Source organism: Lygodium microphyllum, chromosome 9 (assembly GCF_053477565.2).
Source record: "Lygodium microphyllum isolate KBCC chromosome 9, Lygodium_microphyllum_v1.1.10, whole genome shotgun sequence".
NCBI lineage: Eukaryota > Viridiplantae > Streptophyta > Polypodiopsida > Schizaeales > Lygodiaceae > Lygodium > Lygodium microphyllum.
This window is the reverse complement of record NC_141143.1, coordinates 445,467-471,449: the sequence shown is the minus strand read 5'-3', so window position 1 is coordinate 471,449 and position 25,983 is coordinate 445,467. Positions and strand designations below refer to the sequence as shown.

Here is a 25,983-nt window from a genome sequence, read left to right as displayed (position 1 = left end):
ATGCAAATCCCCATTCAAGAATGCTGTCTTAATGTCCACCTGATGTATGTTCCAACCATAATTTGCAACCATAGCAATTACACATCTCATTGGACTCATACGGGATGTAGGAGCAAAATTCTCTTCATAATCTATGCCCTTCTTCTGTGCATAGCCTTTTGCTACCAATTGTGCTTTGTGCCTATCAATGGTACCATTAGCCTTGTGTTTGAGTTTAAAAACCCATTTTGTGCCAATGGCCTTCTTGCCAAGTGGTAAATCCACAAGATCTCATGTAGAGTTAGTGGCAATAGAGTCTAACTCATCTTTCATGGCCTTCATCCAATGTACATCTTGATGAGCTTTGTTCAAGGAAGTAGGCTCATCATCATCCAATAGTGAGCTCATAAATACATGCTCATCACAATCATCTACTTTTGTAAAATCAACCAAAATCTCGGTGCATATGTGCTGCATGTGTAGCAGCCCTTGTAGTGCGTTGAGCTAAAGGAGCATCCATTTTACTCTCTTGGAGAGTTTGTAATAGCCATCTTGGGACTGTTTTTACTGCATTTACAGCAGTCCTTTCATGCTGTACTGCATCTTCCAATGCACGTGGTAAACGATCATTAATACCTTGCTCTTCAGGCGCATATGATGCATCAACAACTTACTGAATTATGTCTGTCCGGCCATTTATAGTAGGCATGGACTCCAAAGAAAGTTGCAAGAGATTCTCAAAGACATCACCAATGCCATGGTGGTTGGCATTTGAAACAGATCATGTGAAACTGCAACATTTTCAACAAATTTGACATTCTTGCTAACAAAACTTTCTCTGTGCATGGGTCATACAAGCAATAGCCCTTGCTTTCCGGACTGTAGCGAGTGATTATGCATTTTATAGCCTTGTTATCAAGCTTCCCATGAAGTTCTTTTGGAATATGTGCATAGGCTATGCAACCAAACACTCGAAAGTAGTCAACCTTGGGTTTCTTGCAATTCCAAGCTTCAAGTAGGGTGTTTCTCTTTAGTGCCTTAGTGGGTGCATGATTCAACACATGATTTGCACATCGAAGGCCTTCTAACTAAAATTTATGAGGTAGCCTTTACCATGTAAGGAGCCCTTTTTCCCACCACCATCAGAAGATGGCAACGGGGTCCTTTTTGCACTCGGACCCAATGCGGATATGGATGTCCTTCTTTTTAATGGGCCATTGGCACCTCCTATTTGGCTAGTGCCACTAGGCCCACTAGCCTCTCCTTGCCCCACTTGTGCTTCATTAGCTCGATGTGGTGTCGGATGAGAGGATTCATCCTCTTCTAGCTCAATATCCATATGCTTTCGGCGCCAAAGATGGAGACTTACTGTTACTTTTGCCGGCACATTTGTGCAAGGCTTGATGTCTTTGTTGGGAATGCATACCAAGGGGCCTTTCACGCGCGTTATGTTTTCTCTAATCCACAATAGTTGCACCACCACTTCTTTGATCCGTCAGAGCCCTTGTATTCTGTGATTGGAGTGATGTGCCTCCAATATGGATCTGGCGCCATGATTAGGTGATGGGAAGAAGAAGAAGAGGAGGGGGAGGAGGAGGAGGAGGAGGAGATTTGAGAGAGTCAAGACGAACACACAAAAGATGAAGAATGCTAGGTGTGTTTTCTCCTAGGATAACCCATGGGCCACTAGTTGTTTTAGACCGCAGGATGCTGAAACGCAGCTTTGCCATTTTTGTTTCGCCGGTCTATTTCGGCAGCCCCAAGATGCCGTTTCAGGGTACTACGACATCCATGTATACCGAGAGTAGTCATCAATAAATGTAACAAAGCAAATATGACCTCCAAGTCCAATCCTCATGGGACCATAAACATCACAGTGAATAAGGTGCAATTTCCGGACAACACGTATTGCACCATCCTTTTTGAAGGCAAATCTACACATCTTGCCCAAAATACATCCCTCTCAATGTATGAGGAGGCAATTTGACACCTTTGAAGGGTCATCAAACTTCCAAAACTCGTATGTCCATAGTGGACATGCAATAGCTCCCCATTCTGCCTAGTGGGCGATAGAGTAGTGATTGCCAGAGCATCATGAGACTGTGCATCATAGGTATCCAACAGAAACAAACCCTTATATAGGGTCCTAGGCAACTTGAGTGCATAATCCATCTCCCTGTCTCTGACAATGCATTTGTCATCCTCAAAGATGACTTGAAAGCAATGCTTGTTAAAAGCAGAAATAGACAACAAGTTCTTTGTAATGCGAGACATAAACAAGACATCTGAACCATTTGTAGCAGTAATAGTGAGTGTTCCGATGTCACAAACATCATAACTGCTACTGTTCGCACATGTAACACCCTTCGTAGTAGGGGTTGAATGCAAATAGGAAAAGAAACACTTCCTAGAAGTGATGTGCTTTGAAGCTTCCCTGTCAAAATACCATGTTTACTGCATTTCAGCAGCATTAAATGCTGAATCAGCCATTGAAGAATCATAATTGCAAGTAAAAAATGCATAGTCTTGGCTGAAGTATCACCATCAATAGATTTGCTGGCTTTTGTCTCTTGGACTGCCAATCCGGAGTCTTTTTTCTTCTCTTTGGCTAATCTCTTACGGCATTCATCAATATAATAACTTGGCTTCTTGCAAGAATGACATTTTCCTTTCTTTTTAGAGTTTTCTATGTCTTGGACAGCCTTATTTGATGGTGTCTAGCATCACCCTTTTGCTGGTTTTCTGCATTTTGCTTTAACTTTTTCTTTGCCTTTGAACTTGGAAAGCATAGCCATATCTCTTGAATGCAATGCAACATTCTTCCGAGTTTGTTTCTCTTGCAACAAGAGGCCTAACTCCACAATTATACAAATGTAAGGGGCTGCCTTCCCCCCCCCAGAAAGACAACATCAAAGAGGTGTGGAAACTAAGATATGACTTTGGAAGAGAGTTTAGTGTCATATTTACCAAATCAGCATCCTAAGTGGTTTCATCCACATTAAGCAACTGCTCACACAAATCCTGTATGTGAGTAAGGTGATTTGTCATGCTATCACCCTCATCCATGTTCACATTGGCCAAGTTTCTACGGAGATAAGATATTTTGGCCTTGTTACGTGATGCAAACATACACGCAAGTACATCCCATGCTGATTTTGATGTCTAACAAGACCGGATGTGTCGAATGATCGATCTTTCTACTCACAAGGCAATCAAAGAAAGTGCTTGTGCATCTTTTGAGTCCCATCTCCTCTAATCCTCAGTAGGAGGGGTAGCAGCACCCATGTTCACATTGGCCAAATTTCTAGGGAGATAAGATATTTTGGCCTTGTTACGTGCTGCAAACATACGCGCAAGTATATCCCATGCTGATTTTGATGTCTAACAAGACCGGATGTGTCGAATGATTGATCTTTCTACTCACGAGGCAATCAAAGAAAGTGCTTGTGCATCTTTTGAGTCCCATCTCCTCTAATCCTTGGTAGGAGGGGCAACAATACCAATAGCCTGTGCTCTAGCATTACGCTGAGGTGTTTGAGGTGCAAGATCTCTTGGTCGTTGCAAAACACATGTAACATAGTCCCGCAAGTCCTTTGCTATAAAAATGTTGTGGACCATAAAACTCGACAACAGGTAGTTTGATCCATCAAAGTTGTTCTCTTGAGTGAGGATAACAAGGATGTTGCTATGATCATTAGTCCCTTGACGTGCCATACTGTTAGTAATGGACAAAAATTTGCAGCTGAATACTTCTTTGCTAAAGTATAGATTGTACTCCTTAGAGTACCAAAATTCCCCTCGAGATTATGCAACAAGTACCAAATTGTCACACAAATGCCAAAGTGTGCCCAATTTAACTCAAATCAGCACTCAACCAAGAAATAACAGCAACGCATTGTTGTACCACACCTACCTTGTAATGTGTGCCATCAAAAGTACAAATTATAGCAACTTAATGCTGATTCTTACAATTTTTTTTTAAATTTTCTACTCAATATGTAGTTTACTACCTTGGAATGCGTGTTGGGCAAAAGAACTAAACTTCTTCCAAAATTTCAAAGAAATTGAAGAAATTTGTAACTTATAGCTTGAATTCTACAGTAATGTAAGCTCAGGGTGTGTGCCAAGCAGCAATAGTAGCTAGAATTTGCCTTGAGATGCGTGCTGGAGCCTCTAGGACAAAAGCTCCATTTTTTTTTTTTGGTTGCACAAATGTTGATGAAATTGTGCAGTGTTGGCATTTCCAATGAAGATTCGCACGTGGGCTTGCAAATCAGGCAAAAGCCCCAAAATTTTTACTAGGAATCTCAAAGAAATTGTGAAATTTATGCGAATTGGTTGTCAATTTGAACTTTAGGAGTGAAAATTGACAAAAGCCTCAAATTTTGGGTGACATAAGTTGAGATTGCGTGGGGAATTACAGATTTTTTGAGAAAACCCCAACTCTGAAAATTAGGGTTTTTGCGCTTTTTAGGGTTTGCAGAAAATCGCAGGCAAAGCTGAGAATATGGTGGCTAGAGGGGAGAAAGTAAGGGGCAAAGCTGAAAACAACAGTAGCTCTTCAGGCTGTGTGCGGACTGTGTATGAGACTGTGCATAGGGCTGCGTGTAGGCTCAAAACAGCAACAGCTTGTCCTTCCCTTTCTCGGGCAGAGAACTGGTTGATGGCAACAAGACCTTAAGCAGGACGGCACTAGCTGATGCTGGTTGTATTTTATCCACGCTTAGAACCTTCTTTGATACCAAATGTTGGAAAAGGATAGCCAGCTACGGAGGAGAGGAAAGAGAAACAATGAGTGTGTTGAAGCAAAAGACTAGAGTGTACTTGCTGAACTGAAAGAATAAGAATGAAAGGTACAAGAGAGGTCTAAGATAGACCTAGCTTTGACTCAACTAGAGTTCACCGACTCTAACTCTTAACTCTAAGAGTGGTGACAACTTATAACTTTAGTCGTGCTCACACTAAAAATAGTAAAAGAACTAAAGACTAAAACATTGGGCAGTGCCCATAGAAATGGCAAATTCTAAGAATTTTGTCTTAGTACATGTTCGCTAGTTGAAGATAGTGGCATAAGTGTGGAAGAAGCTTGCGTTTTTGTATCATTAAAAGATGTTTGCTTAGAGGATTTCTCTTGAGAAGAAATTTTGAATGCTTAGCGTTGATGACTCTTATTCCATGATAGATTACATATTCAAAATGGAGGATATGAGAAATGAGATTGTATCCCTTGGGAGGACTATATCTTCAAAGGACATGGCAATGATTCTCTTGACTCAGTTGCCATCTCCAAAGTTTGATGTGTTCTATACCAACGTTTCACATTGAGGACCTAAGAGACTCTTCTTGGGAGGAGCTTGTCTCACGAGACTTGAAGCATGACGAGCGGCTCAGAGAGGTAGGTGCGAGTGGATCTGACTCCACAAGGCTTTCCTAGTAGGTTCGGGAGCCAAGTGTGCCATTAGAAAGGGAGCCTTCCTTTTTTGGATGAGAGGGATTTTCTTTCACCTAGGGAGGGGGAGTCGCTATCCTAGACAAGTGCTTTACAAGTATTGGAGGCTACTTGATCTCCTTTGCAACAAGATGACCCTATTACCATTCCATAGATGCTGATAGCTTATGTAGGAGTCAGATATTTTCCATTTTCTTGCTACCCCTGCAAGTGTACGTTGGCTAGCTAGATTGCGGGCCTAGTGGAATAGATCATTGTGTGAACTATGCCATTATGTCATAGGTTCTTCAAGATCGTGAGCCTTCTATAGTTAATGAGGCTCTTGCACAGGATATTTGGCGATGTGCTATGCAGAAGGAGCTTGATTCTATCAAGCGAAATCAGACTTGGGAGTTGGTTCCACATCCCAAGAAGCAGAAGATGATGGGTATGACGTGGGTCTATAAGATTAAGTATCTTGCAGATGGATCCTTGGACAATTGTTACCAAGGGCTTTCCTAGTGAGCAGGGTTGGATTTCTTAGAGACCTTCATACCTATACCTTGAGTATCTACTATTTGAGCTGTCTTGACTCTTGCAACTCATCACCATGGTCCTGTTTTTCAGATGGATGTAAAGTTTTTCATTTTGAATGGCATCTTGGAGGAGATTTATGTCTCTTAGTCTCTTGGTTTTTTGTGCTGGGGAAGGAGGACTAGGTTTACAGGTTAGAGAAGGCCTTCTATGGCCTGAGGCAAGCTCCTCCAGTTTGGTACTAGAGGATCTTTTCATAGTAGAGTGGCTTTCATCGATTAGATCATGACCCCAACCTTTACTATAAGGTTGAGGGCGACAGGTGTATGCTTGTCATCTTGTATGTGGATAACTTGATTATCATAGGAAGTGACTCATAGGAGGTTGATTAGACTTGGCAGATCTTGGGGTAGGAGTTGGACGTGATGGATTTAGAGATCCTACACTTCTTCCTTGGCTTGGAGATCTATCAGATGGCACAAGGCATCTTTATATTCTAGCACAGATATATCTCCAAGTTACTTTTGAAGTTTGGTACGATCGAGTGTTGCAAGCTTTTGGCGAATGGTGATCCCCTTCTAGATGCTACTCGGTACATGTGGCTTATTGGTTCGTTGATATAGCTTATTCAAACCTGGCCACATATTTCCTTCGTGGTGGCATTGTTGCCTTCTTTTATGAAGGCTTCTACTCAGGCTCATTGGAGATCCACTTTGTGCGTTTTGCGGTATTTATAGAGGATTTGATCACGAGGTCATGTACGGAGAGGGGGCTGCTCTTCTGGATGGAGTGATTGAGATTGGGCAAGTGATGTGGCTTCGAGATGATCCTTGAGAGGTTATGCTTTCTCCTTGGCTTGAGAGCTATCTCGTGGAGTAGTATGAAGTAGCCTATTGTGCCACTTTCTTCTACAAAGGTTGAGTATTGTGCTCTTTGTTCCATAGCTATAGAGGAAGTTCGGCTTTGTTGGATGCTGATGAAGATTGGCTTTCTGCAAGCAAGTTCCACTCAGTTGCGCGTGGAGAACCAGAGTGCATTAGTTTTGGCCAAGAACCCGGTGTTTCATGCTTGCATGAGGCACATAGAGGTTTAGTATCATTATGTACAATAGAGGATTGTGGATTTCGAGTTAGCTGTGGTCTACTATTCTATGGTGGACAATGCGGCGGATCTCTTTATAAGGCCTTTGCCCAAGGCTTCTATGCTTCATCATATGAGATTGTTGGGTTTTCAAACTCTTCCAGGATCTGAGAGGGGGTGTTAGCTTGCCTTATTTGGTTAGTTTATCATCTCTTGGTTGTAATTGTTGTTGGCCAGGCTAGGTCAGCCAATTTGGCTGATTTTCAGCTATATATAGTTGACCAGACCACTTGGTTGGGGTCGTCCTTTGCTTTTCTGTCTCACAAGTGCTTCATTAAGATAGCTGCAGTTTTCTCCGTCTTTGTAGTGGAGAGCAGGCTGCACACTCATTGTCTTCATCACTATCACCATCGAAGGTGCTGTCGTCATTATTTTACTTGATTTGATGCCCTCACAGATGCCTTGGGTTGCATGTAGCGATTGATTAGTCCTCATAATTCACCCTTCATCTTTGTTTAGTATAGGTCATTCTTCTCTTTCTTTTCTTTCTTCTTGTCTCCTTTTCACTTTGTGTTTGTGATTCTCTTTTGTTGCTCACTCATAGCGGAAAGGGGTTATCTCCTTCAGAGAACGGAAGGGGTTGGCTGCCCTTTCTTTTGATGCTTTCTAGTGTAGGTGATTTGGTCATCTCTTAGGACTCTCTAGTGATAGAGAGGGAGTGAGGGGGTGGTGAGGTTGGGCACGTGAGCTTCATCTATACAGGTGTACAGGTGTAAAGGATCTAGAGAGGGACTTTTCTTCCACATTGATTGAAGTTTGGTAGGTTTCAAATCGTGGAGCTAGGATTGATATCCATGATCATGATGGGATGTTTCTTGACAGAGAGCAGCATTGGTTCCCTTTCAAAGCTCACGTGGGGGAAACTTTGGTAGTCTGGGCTGAAGGGGGTGAGGGAGTCCATCGTTACGAATGCTTAGAGGCATTGTTGGTAGATTGGTCACATATGCTACTGCAAGCATTGTTGATAGACACAGAGAGCTCTTATGATTCTTCACTATTTTTAGGAGCTAGTATGATTGACATTGACATTAGGTTCTCTCTGAGGCACATTGGTGGTGGTTTGATCACCCACTTGGGTATCTATGGTCCTATTTTGGTAGTCTTTGTTGTATGGGCAACGATGATATTAGCAGTCATGTTTGCTATGCACTATCATCTCTTGCTTGTGAGCATTAGTTTAGACAGGGACATTAGGAGCTTTGACATTCAATTTGTCACATGTTTCGGCGGAGAAGGCAGCTCTTTCTAGAGCATGCATTTCTTTCTTAGTCGGGTTCTAGGTGTATTCACATTGGTTGCGATTTATATCAAGCATTGCATTTCTTTTTTAGTGGCAACTGGGGTGGGCAGCTTGGATTGATCATGGATGACTTGCTATTTATGAAGGGGAGAGAGCTTGGATTTATATCGAGCATTGCATTTCTTTTTTATTGGCAAGTGGGGTGGGCAGCTTGGATTGATCATGGATGACTTGCTATTTATGAAGGGGAGAGAGCGGGGAATGGGAATGTGAGTCAAATGTGTAGCAATGTTGAGAGTGAGAGAGAGTGAACACGAAGATGAGTGTATAGATTGTTATGGTACACAAAGAAAAAAGAATGTATTTATATATTAGGGTACAAATAAGGGTGTGTTCACACCCATATAACTTTACAGGGAGACGAAGGGACTTTACACCCAACCACCTCCCGCTTAAAGCCCAATAGTGGTAACTCTAAGCTAACCAACTTTCACTAATCAGATGCAATGCTCAAGTTGAGGCTTTGAGAGACTCTTAGTGAGAACATCTGTAGGGTTATCTTGGGTTTTGATCCTTGTCAGTGTGACAAGACCATCATCCAAGGCTTGTCGAATAAAGTGGTATCGAACATCTATGTGTTTGGTACATGCATGGAACATGGCATTCTTGGCCAGACATAGTATACTCTGACTATCACATCCAAGCATTGGAGTATGTGAAGAAAGACCGAAACCCTTGACTAGATGGCAAAGCTAGATAGCTTTCTTAGAAGCTTTTGTGGCTGAAATATATTCAGTCTCTCTAGTACTCAGTGTCACAATCTTCTGCAACCTTGAACACCAAGAGATAGCACCACCAGTCCAAGTAAAGACATGCCCACTGGTAGATTTCCTAGTGTCAAGATCTCTTGCCGCCAAACTCTATAACCCATCTCATCCTTATCTCCATATCCCATGAAGATGCCCTTGACGGTTTTCATGTTTAGTTTGGTCCTTTGTTCTACATATACATGCACAGAGGTATCACAACCAAAGACACGCAAATGGTCGTATGAAGCAGGTTTGCCACACCAAACCTCTTCAGGAATGCCATTTTCCAATGCACGATTTGGAGAGCGATTGCATACATAAACTACAATTTTAAGAGTCTCTTCCCAGAACTACTGCGGGAGATTATTTGTGGACTGCATGCATCTGACTCTCTCACAAAGTGTGTGATTATATCTTTCAGCCCCGCCATTTGATGCAGGATTATAAGGGGCTGCCAACTCCCTCTTAATGCCATGCATCTCACAAAACTTTTTTGAACTCATTTGAAACATACTCATCCCCATTATCCGTTTTTATAGCTTTTAACTTAAGTTCTTTCTGTGTGGAAACAAAAGCATGAAACCTTTTAAAAGTATTCGACGCTTCCTTTTTGCTCTTTAACACATATACCCATGATTTTCTACTGAAATCATCGATAAAAGTGACAAAGTACCGTGCTCCCCCATATGAATTAATAGGCATATTGCACACATCAAAATGTACTAGATCAAGAGCATTAGACTTTTGAACGACACTAGAGTATTAAGGAGAATTAACATTTTTTCCATATATTCAATCATTACAAAATTCGAGACGAGAGCCTTTTACATCAAATCTCCCTAAAGAGGAGAGAATCTAAAGGCCCTTTTGGCTCATATGACCAAGTCTTTCGTACCAAAGTTCCATCTGTGAATGAACTTCAGCCACTATCAGGAACTTGCCAGGTAATGCTTTACAATGCAAATAATACAAAGTATCCTTTTTGCTGCCTTTAATAATTAGCATAGGTCCTTTGTGGACCTTCCAAGATCCACCACCAAAGGTTGTAAAATACCCTCTTGTATCAAGTTGCTCAATTGTCAGTAAACTTTTCTTTATGCCAAGTACAGATTTGACATTCTGTAAAATCAGCTCTTGACCATTTTCAAGGACCAAGTGAATGGTACCAACACCCTCTATCTCACATGCATAGTTGCTACCCAAGTAAACCTTGCCTAGACAACCTGTAGTGTATTCTGAAAATGACTCCAAAGAGGGAGTAACGTGAAAAGAGACACCGCTATCCACTATCCATAATTGGGACAGCCCATCATGAGCTGAAAGTAAGGCATCAATTACCTCCTTTTTGGTGATGTGCATATCACATGCTGTTGCCAGAATGTCTACATCACTGCATGAGGCTACAAGAAGTATCTCTCTAGTGTTAGAGAGCTCTTCAATGACCACACTGGATGCAACATTTGCCTTTTCAACTTTTTTTGAGGGGAGATTTCTTTCCTTGCCATTTCTTTTTTTCTTGCTCTTTCTTGTAATACCGGCACTCCGGGTTTTTATGTCCTTTGTGCCCACACTGACAGCAAGTAACATATTGCTATTTGCCCTTGCTTTTACTTCTACTTTTGTCTTTATTTGTTGCATTCCCCCTCTTCTTTGACCTACCTCTAAGATGATAGGTTGAACCACTACTTTCTCCATTGGACTTTCTTGCAATCTCGTTGAGAATAGAGTACCTAACACCATCAAAGGTTAAAGCAGTATTGTTGCTAAGTGAGACAACCAAAGCCTCCTAGCTATCAGGTTAAGTCATTTCCAAGAAAATAGCCTTTAGTTTATCATTGAAGGGATGCAAACCGAGGTCCGGCAATTGACTTGAAATCCCTGTGAAAGCACTCAAATTCTCAAATTCTAGCTTAGACTCATCTAACTCAATGTTCACAAGCTTGCACATGAGATGCACTTGATTTCTTGGAGTTGTATTTTCATAAGTATCCATTAACTTTTTCCATACAACATAAGCTGTATCAAGACGCTTAATGTTTGTAAGTACATCATCAGATATAACCATTTTAATGTATGCAATGGCCTTCTTGTTGAGTGTAGTCGAATTCTCATCTACCATAGCTACAAGCTTAGTTTCCAAGAGAGCATCATCATAGTCTTTGAGAAACAAAATGCCTTGCATCTTGTCCTTCCATAGATCAAAGCTAGTGCCATCAAACCTCTTGATTTCAAGGAGGGATTTAGTGTCATTGCTGCTAGAGGCATTAGTGGTCATTTGTGAGCAATGTACCAAGGACCAATGCTGTAATTTATGACTATAAACAATATGTTTAATATTCAGCTAATTTCAGCCCAAAATTTCAAGAAATAAGAGCAAGATTTAGTGCCATTATATAGATAGTGCCCAAATACAAGTAAAGTAGTAGAAAGAACGACTTTCAGCAATATAACTGAAATTTCAGCATACATTACATTCATACATCACTGCCAAGAAATAAGAGCAAGATTTAGTGCCATTATATTATAGATAGTGCCCAAATACAAGTAAAGTAGTAGAAAGAACGACTTTCAGCAATATAACTGAAATTTTAGCATACATTACATTCATACATCACTGCTAGGTGACTCCCACTACAACAATGTTACCAAAAACACATTTGTAAAAATCCCAAATCTACAAATGATCTATGAGATTGCTGCACCATGACTATTCAGCAATGTTGAGCTAAAATATGCATTACTTAATGATTAGCCTCTTAAACAATCCCAAAATACACTAAAAATGCTCTTTTAGAGTAAAACCCTAAAACCCTTAAATGGGGAGTGGCTCGAGAGAGTTCAATGGAAACCCTAAAACGGGGAGTGGTTCGAGAAAGTTTAGTGGAAACCCTAATTTTTGGGGCGCCCTTCCACATCTATAAATAGACAGGTTGCCCCCAGTCAGCCATCATCCTTGTTTGCAAGTTACACCAGTCCATACACCCTTTGCTGTTGTTGGCGCCCAGTTTCCAGCTTGCAGCCCGCCTTCATCTGCTGTCCAACCATCATCGATTGCAGCCACATCATCTTCAGCCTGTCCATTGCTGTAGGTGACAGCTCTCAGCTATTGACGACTGCTCCAAACTGTCCCAGACTACTGTTCAGCCTGCTGTCCATCATCTCCAGGGTCAGCCAGTTTGCGTTTTCAGCATTGTAGGCCCTGACACTCTCACACACTATTTCAGCCTGTTGTTTACAGTAGACTGTGCACAGTTTCAAGCCCTCAATCCGTGGTACACTGCTGTGTTTACCAGTTTCCAGCCTCCATACTATTGCGTTTTGGTGACTAGCCTGCTGCCATTCACTGTTCAGCACTCTTACACTCCGACTGGTGGTCGTAGACTTGGGATTCGTCTTCGATGGACGTCACACTCCGACATTGCTCTGCCCTTGAGCACACTGTACACTCTTACATTGATTTACAACATTCATTCACTTCAGAGTTGTGTTCTCTCTCTGCCTTTTTTTGTTTGTGTTTGAGTTTTGAGTTTTGCATTTAGGGTTTGAGTTTTACATTTTGCGTTTTGCGTTTAGGGTTTGAGTTTTGCCCTTTGTGTCTGTGTCTTTGTGTTTCTATCGTGGTCATACACTCTGTGTGTCCTCAGTGCAAACCCTAGCTGTCTTCTTAACAAGCAATACATCAACTTAATGGGAGTTGCCTAACATGTATACTGCATATATATGTATTCGAATCAACTTCTGATACACAAAATACCCAAAAATTCTCTGCAATTTCTCTAAAATGTCACAAGTGTGAAATAAAAGACTCAAGTTACATTGCTTACATTACGAAGATTGCTTTAGCAATGTCTCCAAAGTGCATTTCACACATCAGCTTTGCCAAAATCCACAAATTTCAGCAAAAGCCCCACAATTTCGCTAACCAATTTACTCCAATTGCATTAATACACTTGATGTAGAGGGAGGGTTGCCGCTTGTTGCTTTGTTGATGGAGAGTCGAATGCAAGGAGGAGTTAGTTTGTAGGCTGGCGATGGTAGATTGACCAAACGTAGCTGAGGGGTGGGAATGCACACCAATGGGATGAGATTGAATGGTGGGCAGTCTGTCTATTTATAGATATTGAAAGGTGGTCCAAAAAATTAGGGTTTTGGGGGGCCACTAAAATTGTCTCGAATCGTGCACCAATTTTGCATTTTTTATTAATTGAGCGTGTTTTTGGGGTTGTTTAAAGATGCTAATAAGTTGTAAAGCATGTTTTAGCCGAACACTTTGGCTCAATTATCATTCACTCATAGACATCCATAAGAAGTTTGATTGAAGAGAGAAAGATGATATTGGTGTCCATAGAGCCAATGACACGCTCTTATACGTGATTGTCTTGTATTTGGTGTATGGATTCCATTTTTTGAGCATATCTCTGAGTTCTCTCTTTGCAATATCTTTCTTTTCCCTTTCCTCTTGTGTTGTAGAGTCTATTATAGGAGTCTTTTACACTTCCATCATTGAACCCACTTATGATAGATGCAAATGTAGGAGTGATACCTCCTATGTCTCTATATTATTAGTTGCTAGTTTACCACAATCCCATGACTAAGAAAAAATGCTAAAGATTACAAGGAAGGTTAAAGATAAGTTTTCTGTCATTATTTGGTGAAGTTTAATAGTTATGCACCATTCGATGCGAGATGGTTGCATCTTTACTTGGAGGCATTTGAATTGGAGCTAGGCTTGATTGTAGCTCCATCAAGCTGAGCAAAACATAGATTTGGAGCATTGCTTGATACTCAAGAGGGGTGTGGCTCAACTCCTAGTTAGATGCACTCGATATCTAGTGGTCGCTTGATGTACCTTCTGTTCATTCGAGGTATATTGCGTGCTAAGAATATTTTTGCTTTGGGACCTACTATGATCAATGTTCTAGATACTATGAATGTTGTTATGCAATTGTGTGCGGATGCTTTCCATGACATTAAATATCATACTTTTTGGGTGACTATGGTTCGGATTACACTTGCAAATATGTATATGGTAGTAGTAAGGCTATAGTTGCCAAGGGTTTTTGAAATGGGAGGTATGAAATGGGTTTCGTAGATTTTATACGAGTTTCATAAAATATTAGAAATGGGTTTTATTCAAGATATAAAAAAATATGAAAGTTTATATACATACATTGTATGTCTGATGTGATGTAGAAAATATAAATTGATATTATTTATTATTTTATACAATGCCAATGAACATTCAACATAGCATCAATATTTGCATGCATCATGATTCACTATCCACCCAACATCAATTTTAGCTATAAAAGGAGCCATCAATATATGCAATCATCATGAATAACAATGTAAAACAAAACTCTAGCAATTGATGCTAATATCCATATAAACGTGTTAAGTAAATCCATGAGAAACGATGTTTACAAAAGTCCCAAGACATTTAGAGTATGGTATTTGTGAAAGTTTAAAACAGGTCTTTTATACGTTTATGAAACTTTAGGTATGAAACGGGTTTTCTAACGTCATGAAACGGGTTTCTAGGCAACTATGAGTAGGACACCCGTTGGTTTAGGCCATTATGTGTTACATCTTAGTGTATTTTGGTTGATATCCAGAGTGTAGGGCACTAAATGCATGTTTGTTTACCTTGAAGGGAATGCTTTTATGCTCAAGATGTGTTACTAGTGCGGATCTCTTTGGATGGCTATGACTATAAGTCTTGTGAAGCAACATGAATCTCTAGGGATGACCATGGGCATAAGTCTTGTTAAGTACTTGGGATTGTGGGCGTAAGTCTTATAAAGTAGTCATTATGTATAAACGGAGGTACTTGGTGGAGGATAGTACTTGCGAAAGCATTAGAGTGTGGCATGTGCATTCATGGATTGTATTTTCTTCGTTCTTGAACAAGCAAGAGATGTGAGTAACGCGACACTTGTCATATGATATTTCTTTGCTCGTGGACCATTGTGATGCTTTTTGGAATGCACTTGAGGATATTGCTTTTCTTTGTGTTGTCGGTAAGTGTGTGTTTGCATGGAGTATGGCTTTGGGATGTCCACAGGATAAAGCAATGGTATGACATGAATTGTTGTTTTGTAGTTGGTGTATTTGGATCTCTAGCAAGGAATTAGGCACCCGACTCAAAAAACAAAAACAAAAACAAATCTCTAGCAAGGAACGCATATGCTATGTTGAGTTTAACAGTTGAATGAGATGTATACTTTAAAATGTATTGTTGTCTTTGGTGTCAAAGGAATTTGCACTTTGCAGTTGTAGAGCATTGATATATTGACGCTATTTAGAAAATAGTTGAAATTGTATTTGGCTAACTTTGAGACAAAAGATGGTTGGTTTTCTAATGAATTTACATTGCCTAAATGAAGCTATTGGGTTTGTTGCACATAATAGATAGTGAGCTTTGTGACTTACTATAATTGGTATGGTTGATACTTGTGTTTCTATTGCTTTGCTTGGTTTTTCACTAGTGTAGTGAGTATCACTTTGATAGCCATGGATATGTACAATTGTGATTGATTATATATTAATATAGTAACTATCATCTTGAAAAAATGTACATTGCTAGAAAATGAAGTAATAGCAACATGCTTGGTTACTTGGAAATATGGTATGGATAATTATACATTGGGTGTACACTAGTGTAGTAACTATCTTCTTGGAAAAATGTATATTGCCAAAAAATGGAGTGATAGGAGCAACATGCTTGGTCACTTGGAAACATGTAGGAATAATTGTACATTGACCATATTATTCATAATTTTGTGATTGTAAAAAAGTCAAATAATTAATATTAGCCTTGACCAATGAGCTTGATATCTATCTCAATTACACTCTCAAACTAGTGTGTCTTCAACCATACACAACAACAATTACTCCAACATTGACCAATGTGACATTGAGGAATGCATCAATGGTTTCTCACTATTGCCACATTGCAATCAATGAGAAATTCCCATGAATCTCAAACCGATCCGATTCATTGAATGATGCCTTAGCTCCGATTGTCCAACAATCTTAGAGCTTTGCCCTAATCAATGCGCCTTCAATTCATTGTTAAATTGTCGTGATTCAGGCCATAAATCTGATGTCCATAAATTCTAATCTCTAGCATGCATTTTTTCAAAGATTGGATGCTTAATTTAATGATTTTAATAGTTCGAAAATCAAACCTCATGTTTTGTATATATTTTCTCGGATATCTGCCTTGAATATTCAATGATTTGGTGACCCAAAAAAAGGGGGAATTGGGGGTGTTGGTTGGAATGTCTTCAACAAGCAATTCCACTGAAACCAGCCTTTCTTCTTGAAATGGGTGGTGATAACTTGATTTAAGAGTTAATTATAGCAATAAATAAATCCACATAAAATGAAATACACACTTTACCATAACATTCTTGGACAGTAGACATCCTGTTGGTCCCAAAATTGGAGCCCCTTGCGGCATTTCTTAAGCTTTCATTCAATTGGAAGGAGTACAACTTGAGATTCTTCAATCTCCTCTTGCTCACCAATTGCTCTTACTATCATAAATGACTAGCAAGCCTTTTGGGTCATTTGCCCCTTGATTCACACAGGACTTCTTCTCCAATTTGACCCTTGGTTGGCCAAATGCTGCCCCAAATCAATTTGGGATGGGCTGACTCTTGAAATCCCTTGATAATCTTCAATTATTAGCTGTTGGTTTTAATCCCTTGAGCCTTCAATATGTAGCACTGTTCCCAAGGTGGCTGCTAAACCTTAATTTCTGCTGTAAATTAGGGTTTACTATAGAAATTACAGATCAGCCCACCAAAAATGGTTGAAATCTCCTTCAAATGGCTAAGAATTGCTGAGAATGGCTGAGCATAGAGAGAGAAAATTTTGAGATTTGTTGCGAAGAACTTATCAAAATCAGCTGTTGCCCTGTTGTACTAGCCCCAAACGGATGCACCAACAGCAATAGGAGCATCAGAGACTATGATCTTTAGGAGAAAATGCATTAGCAGCAATTGCCAGCTTCCCAAGGTCAAGAATATGCAATCTCCATAACCAAAATGGTCTCCAATGGTTGGGAAATGGCCCCAAAAGCTGGCAGCAACAGTCCAACCCCTCTTTCCAATAGCTCCAAAATGAAAAAACGAGATTTCCCTCTCCCTTTAGCCCTATTTAGCCTTTCCCCCACTTGCATGAGAAAGTTTTGCCAAGTGGTAGCTTTCTTAATTCATTTTCAGCAATTTTCAGCCATTTAATTAATTTTTAGAATTAATTAATTTTGAAAATTAAATCAGCCCTTAATCCATGCCCAAAACATTGACCTTGCCCATCCAAAAATTAATTGGCTTGGCCATTTGCAACGCAAAGTGGTCCCATGCATTAATTGACCCTTGGACAAGCATTAATCCATTAATTAATGCCTAGTCTCTAATGTCACCACTGACACTTAATGGCCAATTAATGGTCCTAGGGGCAAACTGACACCAAAATTCACCTAGAATCTAACAAGTGTAACTTGTTACAACTTTTGCCTTTGACACCCATCTTTTTCACAGGGTCCTTGGGCCTTCAACTGTAAAAAAAAAGTAGCTTGCACCTTACATGTGCATCTTTTAATTGCACATTTGATTAATCCTTTAATCAAGTGTCAATTAAACATAAGCAAAGCATCAAATTTTCACATCCTCGTGATAGACCACCCCCTTGAAATCCTTGCAATCGTCCTCGATTGCACTGTAATTTGTCAAAGTAAACAATACTGCAGTGGAATTTCCACAAGGCATCATAGTCAACACAACATTGGCCACTGTTGGCTAACTATCTCATATGTCCACCATTTGCTGAAAATTTCCAGCCAGCATAAACATAGCATAATGCTTAACAATAATCCAGAACTGTTGCTAGAAACTCATCAGATGCATCCCAAACTCTTGTTTCTCAACAGTGTTGACTACACAACCATAGTAAAGCATAAATCGAGCCAAAACCATGGCTGAATTGTCAATGGCATTCAATACATATGCTGCTGTCCATAGAACCAATTGAATACCACTGGAACTAATGATCATACACTGAAAACCAGGACTCAGTAATCAGTCTCTCATGATCATAATGTGATGCAAATGTACAGTTTCAAAGCTGCAGTGAAAACCATACCCATCTACATACATACCACAGTGACTAGTACATTGAAGAGTGACCTCATGGGAGACATACTGTTAGCACAGTACCTTGGATGCATGTTGAATACGTCCGAGATCCACTATACACGAGAGTTGTCCATTCCTAGAGGAGTGGAAGTGCTAACTTCCCCTTGAGTATCAGGTGGTACTCTGGACCCTTGCCTTGTTGAACCTAAAAGAGCCCAATCCAAAGTCGGCTCTAACTGAAAGGCATCAAGGTAAAGCTGCAACAACTGAGGATGGTCTGCCAAGTCATCCTCTTCCATCCATTTAGCATCCATTGGTGAACAGTTGTGAAACTTTATCCAATAGCTTATGGAAGCTTTACCTTTGACCTTTCCTCTTTATGTGCCAAAATCTGCTTAGATACCAATATCTTATTCAGCTCCTCTACATTGGATTGAATTTCAGTAGATACATCCTTAGGCACATCACCATAAAAAGGGCTCAATAAGCTCACATGAAAGGCATAGTGTATCCGCTAGTGTAGAGGCAATTTCAGCCGATATACCACATTGCTGATCCTCTGTAACACTTGGAAATGTCCATAGTTCCTTGTTTTGCACTGCAGATACATTCTCGTTTGCCCTTTCATCTTATTCATCCTTGCCTTTTCAAAACGCAGCAATATATAATCACCCTTTGGAAAATACAAAACACATCCATGGCGATCAGCCACTCCCTTTTACGTTCCTTAAGTTCTCTGAAACGCATACTTTATCCTTACATAAGTTGTAATAAACTGCGGCATCTTTTGCCTACCATGCTTCACTTGCTAACATACAATGCATGTCCGATCTTTCATTACATGGAACCCAGTGTGATATTCCATACGTCATTGATTCTCTCATGTGCTATCATCGTTATCAGTTTGTTGTTGATTAGGACAGTTCCTAGCAATGTGCCCCTCTTGTTCACATATGTAACATTTATTAGCAGTCCTCAATTCTCTATGCTTTGCCACACTTTTCGAAGGTCTTTGCTGCTGTTTTTACCTCTTTTCAGCCTGATTTTTCGATCTGCCATTTTTCTCAGCCTTCATTTCCTTGACATTTGACTCATCATGGTCTTGAAAGCTGGCATCTTTTCCACACAGCAATGTATCAGCTGTAGTAGCAGTTTCTATAAGCTGAGACATGCTTGAAACGGTGGATTTAATGCAAAAATCCCTGATTCCTTTAGACAAACCACATACATACTTCTCCACCTGCTCATGAAGGGGAACTAACCGATAAGAAGTGACGTGGAGCAATACATCCCAAAACTTCTTATTGTATTGCTCTAAATTCTTGCATTCCTTTGCATCAAGCTTGTTCCAAGCTGTCATGATGTCCACCTCAAAGGTAATAGTCAACCAATTCGATGCAAACATTTGTTTGAATTGTACCCATGTGGATGGTGCTCTACCTTGCATCAAGAGCGAGGACCACCACTGCAATTCGTGAAACTTTCAATGTAACTCAATTCTAAGGTGTAAACTTTCAATTTAATGAAAGTTTGACATTGCACTTTGTTCACTTTGCCCTCGCCTATGCCACATAGCCTGCATACTTATCGACCACATGCCTTAGTGTAAAATCATTTAGTGGTCACTGTGCCAAGGTTAATTCTTTGATTTTACTCACGAATGATTCTCAACAAGATAAACAAGTTTTTATTAGTAAAGGGTACTCAAATATGATGAAACTTGACATGTGTCCATATGGGGCTGCTAAGGACATAGTAGTTGGATGATGTCCATTGAAGAGCTAGATGTGCGAGGAATCATTAGCAAAAGGAGGGCTCATCTGTGATAGTTGCGTTGATCACATGGGTGGGTCACAAGTGGTTCACGTAAAGCTCTATCTTCAATATCAAAGATATACAGTAAGGGGTCCTCACCTTGAGGGCCAATCTAGTGTTGTCTACTATGCAAGAGTGCTCTAGCTCTCCGGTCCTTTGTGCCATATATTTTCTTTGCTGAATTGAACAGTACATGTGCTGTAATTTTATGTTCACTGCCCTATAGATCAGATCTACAGGCTGGTTTCAGTGAACATGTTTGTGTGGCAAAAGCTCCAATTGGCATACATAACATTACCTCCCATGAGCTTGTTGGGCATTCATAGAGTCCATAAAAGGCCTTGGAAACTCTTGGAAGAAGGATCTGGTTTAGATCCATTGTTTGTCTGATCAACTATCTCTGACTGGGGCTAATTTGGTCTTCCTTAGCTGGTTTTGTGATCTCTGCAGTATCAATTCCTGCTTGAAATTTTCACCTAGGTCACCTTCAAATTGAATGTCGTTTGTGAAGTGTAGCATAACATAGGAGTAGTGAGGTGTATGTAGAATGATGTGTAGTGAGAAACCAAAATATATGTGTGAAGTGCATGGTTTGTGGGCATTGTCAACATCCTTGTGTAGCTTGGAAAATTATATTTGCTGTATGCTAATTAGGCCCTTAAAGGGCTGTAACAGTTAACAATGGACCTTTTCCTATAAATGATCTTAGATCTAACAAGGAGGTCATCTAAAAATAAAGATGGGAATGTGCATGTGCTGTCTATCTTGCATTCAGGCACATGATTGGAGTGGCTAAGGGTTCAAAAACATATCACATAGTCAGTTGTGTTGCTTGTATTATACCATACAAGTGGTGTTATAATGCTTGTTTTGATCATTTGACATTTTGTGTTACCACCTCAGAGAATTGTTCTTGTGGAAACATTGTAAGTCAAGTTGGAGTTGTGCCGCCGATGGTATTGACTTTACATATATGTTTTCATTTTACAGGTTTACACAGGCAGTGCTTATGCTATTGATGGATGTGCCACCTTTTTCCGTAGGGATCGCTTCTCATTGGTGAAGAAATATGAGGTAGTTCTCAGCTCTAAATGATTCAATGACCAGGTTCCTTCTTGCAGCTGTCCAATGTCTTATAGGCCATATACTCCTTTCAGGTAGAATTCAACAAAGCTGCACAGTCACTGACTGAAAGTGCGATTGCTCCAACTCAGAGAAAGGCAGCGTTGAGTCGCCTTTTGAAGGTCTAAATGCTTTGAATTTACTTTTTTAGCCCATTCCCAACTTTCAAAGAATCAAGATGTCACTGTTTCTCGCCTTGCAGGATAATGTGGCCCTAATTGTGGTTCTTGAGGCTCGTGATTCAACTCATGGCATTGAAGGCTCTGCTCCCGGCAAGCGGCAATTACTCTGCGTGGTAGGATTGTTTGACTCTGAATTTTGATGTAGTTTTCAGGATCAGCCAGTTGGCAAATTGGCTTAGATTAAAACCTGTTCCCTTAGAAAGCCTACTTTATTGAGGAATGCTGGCTAAGCAGCTCTCTGCAATTCTTGAAAGTTGTGTCTTGCTGCTGCTTTAAAGCCCACACTATGCTTTCCATTGTATGTCATGAGTATGGATGTCCTTGTGATCTCTTTATCCCAGTCCTCTTAGATTGGTTGTGAGGTTTTAAACATCTTAGGAGAAATTTTGTGCCTGCAAAAAATGATATGCCAATGTTTGGTTCACCTAGTCTTGTGAGGTGCAGTTTATGACTAAAGATGCCAGATATAGGCAAACTTTTGGTCAGCGATGTTTGTGCTTTTATGCTTCCATGCACATGCTTTTGGATTCTGATGGTACTTGGCAAGTTTCTATCTGATATACGTACATGGATGTGATCGTGGTTGGATTGGACTATGAGCATATAGAGGAGCAGATTTGCCATGTCACAAATTGTTCTTGTGATACATGGTCTGGGTATTATACATATTATGAGAGTCCACAACGGAAGAGAAACACAAACGCAGGGAGAGAAGGGAAGAGATGGACTGCAAAGAATGGAGAAAAATTCATGGATGGACTGAACTGATCTGAAATAGAGTGTTGAATACAAGGCTGGATTGATCAGTCCTTGCACACAGTTGATACTTGTCACTAAGGGCACTGGATCAGGCAGATGGGAGGTCAGTAGGCAACAATGTGGGAAGCTATATACAGCTGCTGGTGCCCTAAACTAGCTGGGAAGGGGTAGTCAGCCACATTTAATGCTCCCGACCTGCGCTAAAATGCTTTTGTCTCAATAAACAAGTTGGCGCCAATGTGGAGCAGGCATAAAATCGCTGAAGCACGAAATGGATTCATTTTGAACGATGCGGACAGCATGAAAGGTGAAAACAAATTGATAGGTTGGAAAATGAAATGCATCGACTGTTAGAGCTTCAATGTCTCCATCAGACTTTAACGGAGCTCACAACTCGGAGTTAAAGAAAAAGAAAAACATGAAATGCAAATACCCCCTCTCAAACCATGGGGAGTGGCCGAAGGCCTAACAAACGCATGTGATGGAGCATAGAGGCCTGAGACAAAGGATTTGTGAAGAGATCTGTTGCATTGTCTTCCATGGGACAATAGACCATCACTAACTTTGACTCCATGATCCATTCTTGAACATAATGGTATGGAACCTTGATGTGTTCTTTGCAAGCAAAAAACATAGGGTTCTTTGTTAGAGTGAGAGCGCTTTGGTTGTCAACTTAGTACTGTAGGACTTGTTTGTTGAAAACCAATCTCTGTTAATATGCGGTGGAGCCATATTGTTCCTTGTGCAGTCGAACATAATGTGGGAGATCCAAGAGAGAGAGCAAAAATTATATTTGAATGTCGAGTATTGATATCTTCAACCCAATCAGAGTCACTTCAATGTGGAAGAGTGGCTTCCTCTCCATGCATGGCCTCGTAGGATTAAATCCCTTGTAAATATTGCAAAACAGAGTGTGGCTGTCCAATGAGCTTGCAACAAAGTCTTCATGAAATGAGACAATAGAGTAGTAGCATTTTGAAGGGGAACATTTGGTATAGAAATCTTGTGCTCAAGGTCCATGGGGAATGAAATCAGCCTGTAAGAAGCCATATCAAAGTTTGTTAGAAGCTTAGAGATTTAGTTGTGGTGAGAGGTAAAAATGCCACGCAAAAATTAATAGATATCTGATTTGAGGAAGAAGTTGAGGGTGCTTGAATATATCATATTAAACTTTTGGCATGAAATGTCATGTGTATCGTCCGTCTCCTCCATGTGGCTATTGAGTAGAATAGGATCATCCACATCAAGGATGACAAGAACACACTCCAAACCATCCAACCAAAAGTAGAGGTTGGGGAATAATTGTTAGGTAGGAAAAGTATGTTACGGTACGGTACGATAAAATACGATACTAAATGGTACCTTATGATTTTATAAGATACGGTACAATATTAGTACAAAACAGAATTCAACATGATTAAAAAAACCTTAAATCATTAAATGATAGAACATATGTTTAAGTGGAAATAAGATGAATATATGAGGGTGGCCATCGTGGTCGCATGGCTGCGCACAACATGCGATACAATTAAAATCTAGTATACATATGGATGATGGTCCATGGATGATGCATCATAGTGATATCATGCATGTGGATACAATGATAGTAGATACAAGAAAGAGAGAGGCCTATGAATCTATGATGGGGTATCGCTATGATTATCATCATCATCAGAACTATCTAACTGCTCTTCAAGAGAGTTTGAAGATAACTCCTTAGCATCAGATAATGAGACACACTCATACTCATCCTCATTGATATTCTCATCATCATCGAATGATGGTTTCCTAGGTGGCGGTTGTGTAGGCAAGGGGGGATGTCATCATGAGGCACGGGATGTGAGCTACTAGAGCCCCACCTTACATATGTTTGCAAGCCACTTGAACCACCCCTTCTTGATGTTGGAGGGCACCAAATGACCATGCCCTTGCTATCATCTACTCAAAACTCGTTGCTCACAAGCACACTGAGTGTGAGTGTCACAAGTATTTGTTGCTATAGGCTCTTTATAAGAGCTCTGTAAAAATCATCTACTCCTCGTCAACCTCTTGATGTACACTTGAATGAGTGTTGCCCGTCAACTTGTCTTAAATGTATCAACATTCACCTACACAATGCACATAAGATTGTAAATGCTATAGTCTAATTTGTTAAGTATAAACTTCAAAGTTTAAAATAACAAAATTTAAATTTTATGGCCAAAGTGTTTAGACTTTACATGCTTCAGACTATCCACTATCATCATAGCTCTCATCATTTGTAAGTTAGTGTAGCAATAGACCAATTGCTCTAATTGTCGTGTGCTAAGCCGATTGTGAATCTATGTGTGAGTGGAAGAATAGGCACTCCTGTTTCTCTTATATGCATTTGAAGAGCAATGGTGGGCAATGACTCTTATGACGAAGGACTGAAGGGTCTCCAATGCATATTCAAAGTTTTGCCATTAAAATAAAGGCATCATAAGTGACTCTATCCTCCAACAAGATGGAGAAACAAACGCCACATGCCCTCTTTGATCTGCATAGTATCCTAGCTCTTCTAGCACTGCATTGTGATAATCCAAAGGAACCACACGAGTCAAATAAGCAAGTTGGTTCAAATGGAGCTCTCTATCATCCATGAACGTCGACGACTTGTAGGTTGGATGTACCAATGTGGCAAAACCATGGATGGGCTCATGCGTGCATGCCCATCTTCTCTTTGCTATCTCTAAAACATGTGGACGTTGTGTCTTTGTGATCATTGTATAACCACATGTCTCTACCAATGCGGCTCTAAAGAAGTGAACGGAGTCACGACAATAACGACATAGATTTTCTATCAAAATTGCTCATTAAGGCACAAGTATTGCGTGGCTTTGGTCTTGTCTATCTCTTGCTCATTCCACTCTATCCATAGAGTGGACACCACTGTCTGGCGAACCGCACCTCATAAAGGCGCTTCAGCAATAACCACATATAAGTAAAGCAAGTCAGAGAAGCCTTCTTCAACTTGAGTGTGCTATACTCACGATACATTATAAGCACCTTTACCTTTACCATGAAGAAGATGACAATTGATATAGCTTTGTGGACTACCCTCTTCACCCACTTGAGCTTTCCAATGTGCTTCATGAGCAAGTCGAAACAATGACTTGCACATGGAGTCCACACAATCATGGGAAACTCGACCTCAAGCAAATGACCCAAGCATCGACAATTTAATGCATTGTCGGTAACAACTTGCACCACATTCAAGGAGCCCACCTACAACCACAATTTACAAATTACAAGTAATAATACTTGGAGGTTAGAGAGAGTTAAGCCTTTCAAGTTTCAATTTTCAAGATTCAAGAATGAAGAGCGATGGGGGTTGGGGCCCGAGGGGAAAGAGAGGATCGAGATAGATATTTTAGAGAGAATAGGAAGATAGGCAGTTATGCATTAATCATAACGAAAGAAATTGAAACAAATTTAAAAGGCAACGTATATCTCAATAATAGCTTGTGGAATGTGATAGTAGATGAATGCGTAGGTTGTTTTCCTTCACCTCTTAACAGTATCTACGGCTTGCAAAAAGGAAGTACCAAGTGTATATGAGACAAGTATGTTGATGATACCCCATTTTTTATGATCACTCCATACTGTTGAGAAACCCTTCACCCTTCACTTGTAGTTTGTATTTTTGTGTTTTTGCGTCTTCACGCAGTTTGAAATTGATTTCAGTTAGGTGATTGTTGTTTTTGTGATACCTGTTGCTGTACAGACTGCCACATCATCACAGTCCTGCTGTCTGTGTTTTCAGTCTTTCTCTCTCTTGCAGGCTATCCTACCTGCGTTTTTAGTCTTTCTT

At 40.2% G+C, this 25,983-nt stretch overlaps 1 protein-coding gene across 1 annotated transcript in view; it reads left to right on the top strand.

Moving 5' to 3' along the window:
- LOC148030738 (DNAse I-like superfamily protein) overlaps positions 1 to 25,983 on the top strand; it is an 85,414-nt gene that overhangs the window by 28,992 nt on the left and 30,439 nt on the right. The window contains exons 4-6 of the mRNA XM_087684247.1: positions 21,079 to 21,162; positions 21,246 to 21,332; positions 21,413 to 21,505. Of these exons, the coding sequence (XP_087540373.1) occupies positions 21,079 to 21,162; positions 21,246 to 21,332; positions 21,413 to 21,505 (264 nt within the window). The remainder of the gene's footprint in view (positions 1 to 21,078; positions 21,163 to 21,245; positions 21,333 to 21,412; positions 21,506 to 25,983) is intronic.